Genomic DNA, 16,737 nt, shown 5'->3' with positions numbered 1-16,737 from the left:
CTGCAATTATTTAGATAATGGAACGTTCTCTGCAAAGAACGAAATATTCTATCGTTCGACAGAAACAAATAAGTATGTAGGTGTAAATTAATGTTACAACAAAGTGTGATACAAGTGGTTCCTTCCATATCTGTGCTGTGCTCAGTGACATTTAACCAGTGACATTTAACCAGTGACAAACTCTGTCTCCCCAAAACGGTGAAGACATCACTTCTGGCAGCTGTTACATCACCACCTCTTCCCTTTAAGAGGCAAACTTCTAACACTTTTCCCTCTTGCTAAATTCATCTTCACAAGCATCTGCACTGAAATGCTAAAGTGCTCCATCTATAGGTCTAATCATGAGCAAATAGACTCGAAAACCTGTCTGTGGAATCTTCTCAAATGTCAGTGGAATACAATGAGCATTTGTGGCCACTTTGTAACTGCTTTCCCGTCTTCAGTCTGTGCAGCGTCCAAACCCCGCGGCCATGATTTGTGCAGTTTTCTTTTTTAGCTCTGATAGGGAGGAACAGCCATGGCAGAGCGCTCTCAGCCCCAGCGTCTCAGGGATGGCATTATTAATCGCGTTTGTTCCTATGATACGCGGGGACGTGGACGACTGCAACATGGCACAGTCGCCGCTCTTCCGCCTTAACTCTCCATTGGCTTTAATGCAAATCAAAAATAAAAAAGGGCTGAGGCAAAATGGCTTGGCTCTTTGGTATGATAAATGAGACAAAACAGGAGGAACCCAATCGACCAAGTTTTCATTTCTTGCTTGTATGAGAAAACTTACTTGTGGATGAAAAATGTTAAAACTATGAATTTACTGTAAAACAAGAATCTCATTCTTAGATTAAACTTTTTGTAAATTATGTTACAGATATTTCGTAACCAAGTTTATGGTGATCTTTAAAAATGTGTGCTATAACCTTTTTGGTTGCTCGTCTCCATGGAGATGTTATTGCGCTAACCATAGTGTATTTATTCAGCTACAGATGAACACATGTGACAGACAAACATTCTTATTGTGAATTGGGTTGCTTTTCTACAGATCTGACCTGTAACCTGCTCGTCTCCATGCCGTACTGTGGAGCATTCCAGACTAGGCCGGACGGAGCGCCATTATTTTGTTTCAAGTAAGAACCGGCTGAAAAGAACTAATAAGAATAAGTTCTTTCGGTTCCAGTACTACTTGGACCTTTTTTGCCAGTTCCTTTGTTGGACAGCCAGTGTATTCTGTTTATTGTGATATAGATATTTCATTTAGAGCAATGTGATATAATCAAAAATACATTTCTCCCTTGTACATAATCTTGCACATCACACATCCACTTCACCTGCTCATTTTTGTTCAGTTTTAATTCCAGTCTATAACCAGGGGTGAGATTTAAAACGCTTGTTTGTTCTTCGACAATAACAGACCCCCTGCTAGGACTAAAAAGTCTTTGTAAGACCCAAGCCCATGGCATATGTCATGTCCTGTTCGATAGATCCTGTGAGCACACAGCTGTTCTCACTAAATACTCACACATCTTGGAATTCCTCCAGCGTCTTCTGTGGCGTGAATACGTTTAACAGACCAATTATCTGCAAAAATGAGAAGAAAGGCCAGGTTATTCAGTGGTTTCTTTGGGAGGAAGAGACAAGACTTAAATCAATTATTGGTTTTATATGCCAGCAGGGCTCAGTGCAGAACAGAGGGCTGAGGGATTGTAAAAATGACTTCTGAATATTGTTATCTGGAAAACCTCATAAATGTGAACTCATTTTGTAGTATTTAACATAAGACATATGTACTTTTTATTGTGCGGATACAAGCAGGTTTTGACCAGTCCAGTGTTTGCTGCAGTTTAAGAAGCGTTGACTGTTTAGTTTATGCTGCAAGTCAATCAATGAATCAATATAGCACTAAAAGTTCCATTTGAATTCTACCTAAAGTGGGAAGTGCAGCAACTACATCCACTCTATGAGCAAAAGTTGAATAGCATTTAAAAGCTTAGGTTACATAAATGTATTTTTCTCAAATGCTGTATCAAGGCTATTGCTGTTGCTAGCCTCCAGAGCAGAGTATATTATTTAGTGATTCAACATATAGTAAGGATGACTAATATATCTCAGAAAAAGGTCGAGAAGTTACCTTTAATGCCTTTAGCAAAGTGCCCATCCGAGTCTGACAGTCGGAGTTAATTAGCCATGAATGTAAATATGAAACAGCATTCATTATAGTCTCCTACAGTTTATCGCTGCCGACAAGGGACAATAAAAATAGGTTCAATTCATGTACAGTTTGAAGGGGTTTTGGCTATAGTCGTGTTGCATACAGCGAGGGCAAAAGTGCGGCAACTTTAGTTGTAATTTCCAAAATAAACAGTAACAAGTGAAAGAAAGAGCCGACTACAGACTAGGGCTGTAACCAACCATTATAGTGCTATTCAATTAATCTAGCAATTATTCTTTCCTTTGATCAATTAATAGATTGATCTGCGTGACTTGCATTACATTTTATTTTTTAAATAAGTTAGACCTAGATAAAGCTCAAGTAATGCAGCGTAAGGACATCTTGATCTAGAATACCTAATCAAAGTAGGTTTTTCCTTCAGAATCACTAAATGTAAATGTTTCCAGAGTATTTTTTATACAATTCCTACTTCGTCTGAGACTTGAAACCTCTTTTAATTCCACACAAAATAATCACAGTAGCAATTGCTTTCAGTTGATAAAATATCACAAAAGAGACAACAAAATAAATTACAAATCAACATAATAATCACATTTCCTCGAGTAATTCCATGGCAGTTTGTTCTGTGAATGCCCTGTAGTTGCTAATGCTAACAGGCGTTTGTGTGTTTGTCCTAGCGGACTCATTATGCATGTGGAGGCTGACTCACGGTGTGGACGCAGCAGTCACAAATTGGAAATGCCAAAGATGATTACTGCAGATTAGTGTGGCAAAGATACTGCTTCATATCAATATTTAATAAAACACAACATCAGGGTCATGAAATTTTATAGATATTACAATGGTAAAGCGATTGTTTGTCTTTTATCATTGGTCTTGCACATCAGGAGTTCTTATTCAGACAAGAGGCGCGAGAAAGAATTTCAAATGAAGATTTTGTGGAGACATTATACTAAGCGATCATTTATTCACACAATCAATAGAACCAGCTTTACTATTTACACTAGTCTGAGTGATAATTAGTTAAGTCAAGTTTCCCAGTGCCTGCGACGAGTTGGCCACTGTCCAGGGTGTACCCCGCCTAAGGCCCAAAGTCACTGGGATAGGCTCCAGTCACCCGCAACCCCGAAAGGGAACAAGCGGTAGAAAATGGATGGATGGAAGTTTCCCAGTGCTGCCCTATTGTACATGTTACCATATTGTTCATTCTTACCCCATTGTTTAGGATTTACCCCATTTTGCACGATTTACCATACTGCGCACATTTTACCATACAATGTACACTCACCCCATTATAAATTATTTACCCACATTATTTACCCCCATTGTACATTATTTACCCCCATTGTGCACTTCTCTTTTTTAAACCATACTGCGCACGTTTTACCATACAGCACATGTTTTACCATATTGTGCACGTTTAGTTTAAATTGATAGCCTCCGATTGAGAGCCCTAATTCCCAGAGTGCAGTGATGTGGCCTTACGTTCTTGTGGTTGACACATTTCATCAGCACCAGCTCTCTGTAGGCCCGTTTGGCATGAGTCTGGTTTTGAAAGGGCCGGCTCAGCTTTTTGATGGCTACGTTCCTCTCATGGTTGTGGTCATAGGCTGAACTGTAGGAAAGAAGAGCGCACGATCACAGAGTCAGCACTCATTATCTTAACAGCTACTTAAAGACTCTTTCAAAAACACAGCTAAATTACAACCATTAGACTATTAAGGAAATTAAGAGCATCTCTGACAAGCAAACACTTTTTTTAGATGACTTGGTTTAAATACATATAAATAGATCCAATAAGAGTTACATTTGCAGAAACATTTATAACAGCCTGACAACTGATCATGACGGTGTTGAAGAAAATGTATTATAATCGCAAAAGTAGAACAGTAGTAAAAATAAAACAAAAAATGCTTCAAAACATATATACTTCAAAATGCAATGCAATTTTTCGAAGAAGTGGTTCAGCAACACCCAACTTATGACACCCCCACAGTCAATGCAGCTTTACAGTTCGTGAAAAGCCACAACTGAGCATATTCTTGCAAAGGCTGACGTTGCACATTAAATTGCAAACAATGTGGATGTCTTGGCTTTTGCTTGAACTGCAAATTACTCATTGATCCGTTTAAACTAAATTTAACAAGTGCATCAAAGGGAAATTATGACTCCAACTGCTCTCGAATGCTGGAACAATGCAGTGTGCTACCGATGTTAGCATAGATTGAATGACATTATTTACACCGGCTAATCCTGAAACTGATCCAGGCAAACTGTACAGCCCTCTCCGAGCCAAACAAATCCACAGGAAACAATCGCATACCGCACTGTCAACAAACACTACATTATGCATTGACTCCCATTTGTGCTTGGCTCCAAAAACAGCTGACCCAGAATGTTATAAAGTGGCATAAATTCACTAGGCCAGTCAACGCCCATCACCCTTCTTCTTACCTCGCTCATGTTAAGCCCTTCCCTGGTTTGAACAGATATTACTGTTGGAGGCGATGCATTCTGACCGGCGTAACTTACCAGACTATTCCCTGTGCCCCGGAGCCAATGGGTCTGAGGCTCTGGTAGCGTTTTAAAACTGTGAAAGTGGAATCGCCCACGTCTATACTGTAGTACTCCTTCTCCCGCTTGTTCCGGTTCATGGTGGCGCCTGAGACCGGGACAGGGCATCCAAGTGGAGCGCTCCTCACGACACCTGGAGACAGACAGGAACATAATTGTGAAGTTGGGTTTGTTAAAATCCCCTTAGTGCCAGATTTCAGCAACTTCTCTCCACTTATGTATTCATGGAGATGTTATTACGTTGCATAGAACAGATCTATCCCCATGGAGAATGTTCCAAGGTTTGGTTTCTGTCCCAGTGGAATCACAATGAATCTTACACAGAGCTGCTTTAAATATCTCATTAATTTCTCAAATATGTCATTTCCCAGAATTGATTTTATTGTAGTTCAGTGAATACAATAAGTTCTTGACAATAGTTAAACAAGATGAAGTATAATAAATGCACATAGCAAAATGTTAAAAAGGCAAACATGACAAGTTATAATTGTATTTGGAGAGGAGAGACTTTTGTCCAGAGGGTTGATACTCTCCTGATGAATCCTTCTGCTAAGTTCACTGAGACTTGACTGGGACACAAGGATAACTACAAAGCTCAGTGAAGATTTTTCCGCAGCTGAACTTGAATTTCCTTCACGATCAATAAAACATCAATCTAAAACGTGAGCTAGTTTCAGTAACAAAAGTGGCAGCACTCCAATTTCCAAAGAAAATCACTTTCAGGCATTTGTTTGCAAAATGGCAGCAAAACCAAACATGTATAACATCAGCATGATCTTCGATGCATTGTTGCTACTGCCACAATCTCTGCATCTCCTACCAATTTAGCTTCGACTTCAATTCCTCAGCCCCAAGATTAATCAATATTCCATAACAAAAAAGAAAATATGTCAACTTAACATATGAATGAAAGATCAATGAAGAAAGATAATGAAGTCATTGTTGGTTTAACATCAACCACAACAAAAATCAGTGTTTCACAAAGTACTTCTAAAAATAAAAATACTCAAACGTAGCACCAGGCAGGCCATAGCTGATATTCTAACAGACACAAGATTGCTGCATGCAGCACTGCAAAACACGGGATCTAGACAAGGACGCAGCGTTTCAAGCCGGGAACAAGAATCATTAGTGGGATTTGGTGCACGGCGCTGAAAAGGTTGGCACAGAGATTATGGCTGTACATTTCGTACGAGTCTACGATCCACATCCTGCACTTGATTTCTGCCGCCGACTCTTCTGCAAAGCACTCGTTTCTATGGCTGCATGCTGCTTCTGGTTACACTTTCACACTGTATCCAAAAGGATGGCTTCTTATTTACTCACTGGGTACCAAGATAACAGTTTTACCAAGAGTATAATAACAATAATAAGTTGATTTTGGCTACAAACAAATAACCAGCGTAGCCGTGAGGCGTAGTGCAGCGTTGCAGACATACAAGTAGTGAAAATCAGACCCGTTACAGGTAGAGCTGGGTTTCGATTCAAATTTCAAGAATCGATTTGATTCCGATTGTTACGTTTCAAAATTGTTTTTTTTCCGATTTCTCAGATCCCATCCGATTTCCTCCGATTTCGATCTGATTTCCGATTCGATCCGATCCGGGGGTTAATGTTATTAAAATGAAAAATGTATTTGAACCGTTTCCTTCACTTCATGACTGTGTAGAGAAGCAAAATATTAAAACTAGTATTATATCAATATTAAACAGCAAATCTTACAAGTATTGGTAGTTACTGATGGCTGGAAGACTGATGAAAAGGTTAAGGGTCAATCTACCTTCAAGAAAGATAATCCAGGAGTCCTGAATTATCTTTCTTGAAGGTAGATTGAAGTTCACTGAGGGAAATGTAGAAAATAATTTTAATTTAAAAAAATAAAATAAAATAAAAACGATCTTTGGACGTACGAATCGATAATCGGTCATTAATATGTGAATTGATTAAAAATCGGAAAATCGATTATTTCAACCCAGCTCTAGTTACAGGTCAGATCTGTGGAGCGGTAACCTCAATCTAGGCCTATACTCCATTAAGAACTTCTTGCTCGACTATTCGGCTGATCTATTAGTCGATTAAAAAATGGGGCGTGGCACAGTGAACTTTTCAATAGGTCTATGATCTGAGCATGTATCTGACCCACACTGCGCTTAAGACGATTTATACAGAAGAGTACAAGGAACCGGGACATTTAGAAAGGCAGATCAATCTCCAGCTCATCCACGCTTTCTCCTTTTTTTTGCTTTTGTTCCAAATAAATCTTGACAGAATTTCTTTTTGTTTTTTTACGACAACTTTTGGTCAGCCAAAACACCATTGAGGTTTTATTCATTGACTAAAGGCCAACAGCGTATACCCTGATCACAGTCAGAATGCATTTCTTTCATCCCTGTCATATTGTGGAACATTCACGGTAAAAATAAAATCAAACAAACATGGAATCAAGAAAGTGTAGTACCAGCTTCCAAAACGGCTACGCAGTACTATTTTATTCAAACATTAATCTGAATTCTAATATTGTATGTGGATTTATTTCTCTGCTGCTTCCAAGTTTGTTTTTTGCTAATGTGTGCTTGACAGTGCAGCCCCACCTTTTTCATCATTTTATATTTCCACCTCTTGCGAATTCAACTTGAATTGACAGGCACCAGGCAAATTCTTTGTATGAAACGGCAAAGGAAATAAGATTGGCCGGGCAGAGTATAGCTCAAATTGAGACGTGCACCACATGTCAAACAGGATCTTAAGCTCGTCCCCTAAACGCATTCCCCTCCATGTGTCCTCGGCTCCTATCCACCCTGCTTTCCTTCAGCTTTCACCCTCTCCTGCCCGTGCCCTTTTTGATCAGAACACAATCTTTTCCTTCCCCGCTGAAGAATCGTGTCGACAGTCGGCGGGGGAACTACAGAGGTGCAGGGATTTCATGACAGCGTGCGAAAGACTCAGAAAGAAAGACAGTTGTATCTCTCAGAAGCAGCAGGTGGCAAAGGCAAATAAACATGCGACACTATTAGAGCTCCACTTACAAAAGAAGTAAGCTTTGCAGACTATAAATATTTTCGAAGGCAGCAACTTGAGATGTTTATGTGTTCGTATTTTGCAAGTGCCTCAATGAATTTGGCTTTACTTCAATATATTGCTTAAGAGACACGCCCATTCTGCATGCAAGAACAAAGAAAGACTCAAAAATGAATGGGGAAATGTTATGTGAAATCAACTTTTAACTATATTATAACACTGTTCCCTTATTCCCTCATCAATTTGGTTTATTCCAATCGATTTGTGCATGTTTGAGTAATCCTGTACTGTCCTGCATTTAAAAAAAGAAGTCCTATTGTGCTTTTGTCTGCTGTACAGTTCTAATCCACCACTCCCGTAGATCTTTATGTTACAGTGTGGACAGTATAAATTGCTATATAGAATGACTTAATAAAAACATATGTTTAGGGTTTAAAAATGTCAACCATTTTCAAAGATAAAAACATATCGCTTGTCACGGTGAAACGCTGCCGTTTTGAACAGGAAGTCAATGGACCTGTTTTTATTATCAAGGCGTTTTAGGTTAATATTTCAGTTTGCAATTAATTAAATACAAAATAAAAGCACAATGTCATTTAAATGTTTCGGTTAATTAATAGTCCTGATTATTCAGGTCACAATATAACCGTAAGAACCAAAAAATTGCAGCAGTTTAGACGCAAAATTAAGTATTTTTAGTTCAATCTATCGTCCAATCCTAAATGTAAATAACTTATTATTTGGCTGTTTTTGTCACGTCTAACTTTTGTCTTTCAGACTGTTCAATTTGGTCAAGCTGGTCACAAACTAGAAGAAGAGTAACAAGTCAGACCACAGGAATAAAAGAAAACTAAAGATTTCACTGTTGCTTGGACAGTCTCAATAAATCACTTTACAATGCTCATGAATAAAAGTCGTGCAAATGAAATTTCCAAAGAAAAAACAAATTGTACACATACCAATAAATCGCAGGTGCCCACGTTGTAACATGAGATATTTACACACACATTACACATTAGTGATGCGTCTTTTGAACGGGGGACCGCTGTGTCGTGGGTCTAATTAGACTCAAGTGAATATGATTTGGATTGTACAAAAACGCACAGCATTTTGAAGCTTAAAATACTTAAAAGAGCGTGTCTGAGCTGTCCCTACTGTCCCTTCTGTCCTTGATTACTCTATGTGAGCTGATTTACCCCGTGTCTGTCTTCACATCCGGTTCATCTACTCCTGAGCTTGTACTGTGTGGTGAGTGAGTGGTACGTTATAACATGATATTTATACAGAAATATGTTCCATGGTAGTGATGCTGGGTTGTCTTTTGACACGTGGGGCAGGTCCAAAATACGATGTGTCCCCTGACAATGGGTCTTCTGACGTCTTCCTCTACAGTGTGTGACATTTGCGCTTCCTGCTAGAGTGCTCCCCGGTGGCCGTTAGCCGGTAAAATCTATAAATTAGACGCACCGTTGTAATGGCCGCAAGGTTCAAAGCGTGGGAGAAAATTAGCAACTTTAAGTTTGAAAAGTATGGTAAATAATTCATTAACACAACCGGATACTATATGAAAAAATCAGGTTTGTTGAATTGGACACTGGGGAAATGTTGAGATGTTTTTAATAAAAGGAACTCTTTGTTTTGGGGAAAAAAAACAGGTAACCGCGAAAAAGGCTGAATATTAAATGAATTCCATTTTCTGCTGAATTATGAATAGAAGAGAAGCTCCCCTGATAACACACTTCAAGCTTTGCACTTTTTCATTGTTCTCGATTTCATTTCTGCACTTTGAAGAAAAAACTTTGAAGATTTCTTTTTGTCTGTGACATGGTATTAAAGAGGACAACAAAGATATGCTAATAACGAAGGTTGCCCCATAACTGGAAGGCTGTTAGTTTATTTCCCAACAAAGGGTTCATGGGCAAGACACCAACTCACAATATTTGCCATCAAAGCCTTCTAAGACATGATATACAGTACATGCAGGGCTGGATGCAGGTATCAGTAATTGAAATATATTTTTTAATAGGGCCGATACCTGAATGTTGTTGTTTTTTTGTAGGTACCTTTTACTGTATTACTGTATAAAAGGACCGGTACCCAATTATTTGCATATAATAAAGTAAAATCTGCTTTGCCACAGTACAAATATACAGTAAAAGCATCTATTTCACTAAGCAGGAAGTGCAGTTTTAGCATGCTAATGTTTGTCATTTTAAACTCTACTACAAAACTCTGGGCTCAGCGAGGTTGTGAAAAGTGTTAATAATTGGATATTTAGGATGCTCAAAAGGCATTAGAAAAGTGAGCAACACATGTAGACTGCTGCCAAGGGTTTAAAATTACCTAGATGTGGTAACGTATAAAACAGTAAAAATCTAATTCAGTGCCTTTGATTGTCATCTAGAATAAGTAAGAATGAAAGAATTAGAATGGTCGAATTCCATTGAAGAATTTTTGAGGAAAGAACATTGTTTGCATTAGGCCAGGGCAATATGGCCTAAAAGATGTATCATGAGGCTAGGCAAAATAATATGTCTGTTTGCCGTAACCCGACCGACCCGCTATGAAACTAGCCGACTGAAAAAAAATATCAGCATTTTGTTGAAAAAACGTCAAAATCTTTTATTTTTCAGTTATTTCGCCGACTCACCAACCAGTCTTTCCTGAACCACAGTGTCAAATATTTTTTATCACGCTGGTAAATCTGTCATCTCAAAGAACGGATAACGCACATCTTAAAATCGTGAGATTTAGTCTCCCATCTCTCCATTGGGTTGATAGAGACGTTTTCCGTCATTGACTGTTGAAGCCTGACCCCTGGTGGTCACTCCGACTCAAAAAATGACAAAATTTGGATCTTTTTTTTTTTGCCTTCAAAGTAAAAAAAAAAGAATTTGCCTACCGTCCGACCCACTTAAAAAATGTTGACTCTGGTTACAGCAAACAGACAATTTATTTGGGGTAGCCTGATATGACTTTACGTAAGACCAAATACTTAAGGTGGCAATATTTACACTTAATTGTTCATTCATTCCGTTTTCGTTCCTCAGTCTTTCTCTGTCATTCTTAGTGTTTTAGACTCCACATAATCTCCAGGTGCCTCTCGAGATGTTAGCATGTGTAATTAGTTGCAATATCCGTTTTTCTCCCTTTGTAACTGAGAGGAAAATCAACTGTGTGCGGAATTATATCACGATATTGTAAATATTTATATTCCCCCAAAAGCAAATGACAATATCATGAACAATTTGTGATGAGACTAACCGCGTTTCCATTCCCTTATTTTTAATGCGCATTTCAAAAGTAACAGGAGGTGGAAACTCAAAATATCGCATTTTGAACACTTAATTCACAAATCCACCACGCTTGCTTGAGGTGGATTTGCTTTAAGCGCATAACAGTAAAAGCACATTTTGAAAGGCGTTCACTTTTTTAGTCGCTTAAAGCAAAGATTTAACGCGACAACAGACGAGGCGTACTGGAGCAGACACAGGTGATGAACAAAGTCAAAATAATCCACATCAGCCAATCAAGTTCAGGTTGTTTGAAGCAATTCCTCCAGGAAAACAAAAGCTAAACAAACATCGCTGCACCGCATACGGCTTCAAGCTCAGGCTAAAAAAAGAAAACATGTGGGAAAACTATAACTTGCCCACGCATACGCTCTCTGCAGGATTAGCCGTGTCACAACACACAATAGAAAGGCGGCTCCCGTAATCAGGGCAACCAACACCCTGATATGAGCCTTTCAGTTCAAACAAATATGTCTCCTTCTCACCGCTTAGTGTTTTAGAAGCTGTCCACTACATTTCCTGGAGTGCATTTTGCCGTGGTTTTCTTTCTGCAATCCAAGGCGGAGCAGAAGAGTTTTAGAGGTTAAGAAGCGTTAGCTGACCATATCTGTGATGGCGTGTGAAAACAGGCCAGAGCGATATGACAGCCTCTGTGTCAGCCTGTCGGCCCAAATCCTGCTTTTAGAGGAAGGCTACAGATCTGCACATAGAGGCCTGTAGTACCACAATCTCTGCAGCTGGAAAAATGGACAATGTCAAACGCAAGTGACGGCCAAGACAGACCGGTTCATGATAAAGAGTCCGTTATTTCTGGACAAGCAAGAGCCGAGTTGATTTGCACCGGCCTTCACCTCTCCGCTGTCCATCATTCTGTCACTTCTTCCAGATTCCAGTTTCACTTTTTGTTTAGTTTTCCTCCACAAATTGATCACGTTACACAGACAAATGTATTTCATAGAAGAGATCGATCGATATGGGTTTTTTCATGGCCGATGCAGATTGTTTGGAATCCAGAGAAACCAATGGCCAATAAGATCTGCCAATATTATATGATAATTACTACAAAGTCATCCACAGCCCTGTTTTACCACAACCTGGACGGGAGAGCATTGTAATCCAATTGTTTGCAGTGCAGTCTTATCATTATAGCGTTAAAAAAAAAAAAAAAAGACGTGTGTGTATTTCTTGGCCAGCAGGTTGTTCCAAACTAAATATTAGCCTCTGCTGAAGATTTAAGGCCAATAATGGACTTGTTAAAAATATATTTTACCTAGGAGTGGATTTATCTGAGTATTGTTTATCCTGCATTTCAAGCAACAAACATGTGGATTCAGCATGACCTTTTCTGCAAAATACCTCCAGTTACTCACTAGTCTGGACACATTTTCTGCAGTACAGCTGTTGAAAATTGAGATTCAATCATTTCAAATTGTCAATGATATGCTTGGGTTTGTTTGTGCGAGTTTAATGTTCCTGATTAAAAGTTGTACTGTTTTTGTTCGCGAAATTAGGACAGAAAGTCATGTTTTCTTTTTAATAATAAGAAATAATACCAAATGGAAAATCGTAATCAGTTTATACGGGGGAAAATAAATCAGAATTATGTTTCTGTGCCGAATCCCCAACCGAGCCGTAAAGACACTGCTCTTCACGTGTGTTGGCGTCTTTTAGTCTTACGACGTGATAATAGTTGCCTGTAACACTATTATCGCCAGAACCTCATTTTCTGCAGTAGTGGGAACCATGCCAAATACCAGGACATTTAGGGCAAGTCCATTAAACGAGGGAAAGGGTGCACACACAATATCTGGCACACGTTCGTGGTGGTGGACTGTAGGAGGGTGAGGGCGTACATTTAATCAGAAAGGTCACTTTGAGAAATCTCTTTATGTCTCTGCCAATTAAGTAGTTGTAACATTGTGACCTTGCATACCTTTTGGGAGTAAAACAATGGAATTCAAAATTTTCGACGGTTCTTTAAATGATGCTGAATGAGGTGTCAAACATGGGCGGGTGAAGAAGGAATTCACTGCCAATAGAATATAATTTATAATGCTTTCAACACAACTGCTAAAAGAGAACAAAATGAACCCTTTTGATGAACTCTTTTCCTCTCCGTCATCGTACTGTATGTTGGATATGTCAGCTTAGGCAATCGTAATGGTCAGACTGGGCAATAAAACCTCATCGTGATCTGATCCCTGGGACGATGCACTTTTGATATCTAGGTCACAATAATTACTGTATCGACGTATCGTTCAAGAAATGAGAGGACGACTGATATTTTTACAGCCTCAGTATTTCTAGTGTGCACATTTTCTTTGCACTGGTTGGGATATTGTAATGTTTTTCGTTGTAGCAGCTCACACTGTTGTACACATTTGTTATTGTGGCAAGCCAAGTTTAGAGTTTCTGTTGAAACTAACAACTCTTTCTACTTCAGGAAGGCTCCGCCCAATGGGCGGGTCTTACCACAGAACAGTATTAATATCGGAGTTCTCGATCTAAATTCTTTTATTGACAATGACTCTTGGATGAGAGTCGAAACGTCTATTTTTTCTAACTGAGTCCAGATGACTACAACTGAAGCTTTTTCTACTAAAGAATATTATGCACTATCAGCGTTCAAATCATCATTCTGTTAAGGAGTGTGCTCAATCAGTGAAAGCAAGGTCAAAAGTTCTTTGAAAATGTTCTAATGACATGAGTACATTCAAGACACAATCCAAGCAAAGTTTCTGTTTTGTATTCACTAGATCTGCAAATTATAACATTATAAAATAAATTACATTCATCAGACTACATAGAAATAAATTATCTTACATAAAACCCACACCTTATTCGTCTGCAGTCTACCTTCTACTTTTTGGTGCAAGAATCGGATTTCTGCTTGGTGCTTTTGGCTGACTGCTCCCTTTCCTTTGGCACGGCTCGTTCCAACAAAACTCGCAAGCAACGTGCAGTGCAGAGCCTGGAGGCAGTATCAATCAAATGTGGCTGTGAGGAAATGCATGCTTAAAGGAGCATTGCAATGCATGTCATCTCAAAGGCCCACAGCAGAACTAGCCAACTAAAATGTTAAGAATTGGATAACAACATTTATCTTGGACTCGTAAACCAGAATGGATTGACACATCAAGATTGAATGCACGGTTAAGGAACATTGTGCAATATTTTTGAAATAAATTAGACTTATGACAGTGCAGCACTCTGATATTCATGCTTTTCAACTTCATATTTATGGTTGACGTTTGAGAATTTTTGAAGATTCAAAAGATTTTTTGTTGTTGTTAAAAGCTATGAATGGTGCTAGAATTCCATTAGTCTGAAACCCATGGATAGATATTGCCAATGCTAATAAATAGGGCTGAAACAAACGAGTAGTAGGGAATTTTTTTTTTTCGATTAACGGCAGTTGACAAGTCAGTACAAGTTGTTCATTGAGGGTATTTTTATGCATTTGAACCAAATAAAAGGTTGAACAAGTATGACTGTGGCTTCTAGATACATTTTTAAATACATTTTGTAAATATTGTTTATTATTGAGAAAACTAAGAACTGTATTTACTTTACTTAATTGGATTTATTATGTTTGTTTTTTTAAGATTAGCGATCAACCAATATGTTGTAGCTTTTTATGTTGTTTTTCTTCTTTCCATAGTCAATACAGATGTTTTAGAACCAGGAACAAACCCTGTCCTGATCATTAGTATTTTGACTTTTTGCTCAATAAATACTAGCTGGAACAATATTTATCATTCACATTTATACATTTCCATTGCAGTTGTGGGGATATTAAGATCTGAGCTTTAAAAGGATCCAAAAAGTGACTTCAATGAGTAATTAAAGATACTAAATGAGTATTAAAATATTTTCTAAACCAGTTATCGTGACAGGCCAGCCCAGAGCAGTCGATGACCGATGAGCTCTGCCGATATCCTGAAACCTATACGTTTATTTTAATCAACAATGCCACTATCTTTATTATAAAAGATAATTTGAGGCACGCGTTTTCGACTACGTAGACCCATAACCTTGATAACAATAACGACAAACAAAAAACAATCACGATTAACCTATGTAAATAGTCAACTCGTCACGATTCCTCCGATAAATCGTTCCGTAATCGAGTTATGCGCCTCGCCATTTAAAACTCGTCCAAAACATGGGCGTGTTAGATCTTCCCAGCATGTGACAAATAATACAACAACACGTCTTCTAGCGAGAGGTCACGATGTTACAGCTCAACTTTGGCCTGTGCCCCCTCCACCCCAGCCCGGGACTGGCGAGCTCACGAGTGTCCGGAGGGGGGAGCGAGCGGTGCTGGTGTTCGCGCTGACACGGATAGGTTACAGTAACGTGCCTCTCACTCCGTCCGTCTGTCACTCCCCGTTAGGCCAGGCTTGTTCCAGCGTACACAGCCACACACGCGTTATATTAGAGTCCTTTGTGTGACCCCAGCGGTGCACTCGCCCACCCCCAAAACCCCAAGCCCGAACACGTCTCACACGCGAAACGGGGGAAAACATCCAGAGTGTGAGTGTGTGCGCGTGTGGAGCAGCTCACCCCTCTCTCCGCTGGTTGAGTCCCCGAGCCCGTGTGCGTTTTCCTCTCGCTGGAGAATCCGAGCGGACGGCGGTGTTGTTTGGGAGGAAGTGCGGGGCGTTGTAAATCCACGTTTTCCACCTCACGCTAGCGCACCGGGATCCGCGCGAGATACATGCGTAATGAGAAGCGAACCGATTCTCAGAGCTTCCGTGACACAAGCACTTTCTGCCATTTCATACCGACGTCGTACGGTCGAAACCTTCCGATGTTTCCTTCGGCTGCACAATGAGGAGGAGCAGGCTGCATTCAAGAGCGTCTGCGCGTTTCCGGGAGGACGGGGCTGGAACGGAAGTGGCAATTGTGCAACGTTTTTGTTTTGTTTTTAAGCGTCAGCTGTGTTTCGTGGTTAAAAGTTGCATTAGTGATTCTTTTTTGGAATGCAAAAACTATGCATACATGGGAATAAAATATAAACTGTCTAAATATTATGCACAAACATTTTTAAGGGAGTCAATCTAATAAAATATCTATAAGCAAACAACAAAAACATGCCATTCTCTCTTTTTTTAAAGCTTTTATTCCGTCTTGGCTATTCAATAAAAACGTATACATTGATGCCTTTTCACCAACACAGCCTTCGTCAGTCCACAAATGCTGAAAAAACTATTCGTGAGATTGCTCGCTTTGTAACTTGAAGCAGGAAATCTGCAAAGTCTATATGTAAATCTGTACTAAGGAGTATTTATGGCCTGGTTTCATGAGTTGCCGAATCCTCCAATATAATTTCCGCATCCTTTACCCTCTAAAATCAAGAGAAAGAGGACTATATTCCCTGGATAGGATGGTGGGGGATATTATGGGCACTCGTGTCTCTCAAGAGCTCTATGAGTCACTCATCCTTCTTCCATGAGGAGACAGATGAGGAGCATCCTCTCTGACCCCACTCAGAGCCACTGTCCTGTCATGATAGACACAAGGACTCATTACCAGTGGCACCCCTGTGGGGTGGTCTGTGGTGGCCCTGGCCACCCCTGAAATTTTAATTGGCCATCCTAGTTCTCTCTCACACATGGGCCACCTGGTGCCCAAACAATAAATGTGACAAAACACACTTTAAACCTGTGTTTAATTTTTAAAAGT

General features: G+C 39.5%; 1 protein-coding gene across 3 annotated transcripts in view; it reads right to left on the bottom strand.

Annotated features, from left to right (window-relative positions):
- Positions 1-15,900, bottom strand: part of mapk8b (mitogen-activated protein kinase 8b) — a 36,747-nt gene extending 20,847 nt beyond the window's left edge. Inside the window, exons 1-4 of one of the 3 annotated variants that reach the window (XM_072455512.1) lie at positions 15,616-15,900; positions 4,697-4,871; positions 3,650-3,779; positions 1,514-1,572 (exon numbers count right to left, since the gene is read on the bottom strand). In XM_072455512.1, coding sequence (XP_072311613.1) covers positions 1,514-1,572; positions 3,650-3,779; positions 4,697-4,818 — 311 coding nt within the window. In that variant the 5' untranslated portion in view covers positions 4,819-4,871; positions 15,616-15,900. The remainder of the gene's footprint in view (positions 1-1,513; positions 1,573-3,649; positions 3,780-4,696; positions 4,872-15,615) is intronic. The other 2 variants (XM_072455511.1, XM_072455510.1) reach the window with 2 other exon arrangements.
- Between the last annotated feature and the right edge of the window lie 837 nt (positions 15,901-16,737).

The sequence above is a fragment of the Eucyclogobius newberryi genome, unplaced genomic scaffold (assembly GCF_026437365.1).
Source record: "Eucyclogobius newberryi isolate DKJ021-1_F unplaced genomic scaffold, fEucNew1.0.hap1 SCAF_20, whole genome shotgun sequence".
NCBI lineage: Eukaryota > Metazoa > Chordata > Actinopteri > Gobiiformes > Gobiidae > Eucyclogobius > Eucyclogobius newberryi.
The sequence above is the reverse complement of the archived record's forward strand: the minus strand, read 5'-3'. Positions and strand labels throughout refer to the sequence as shown.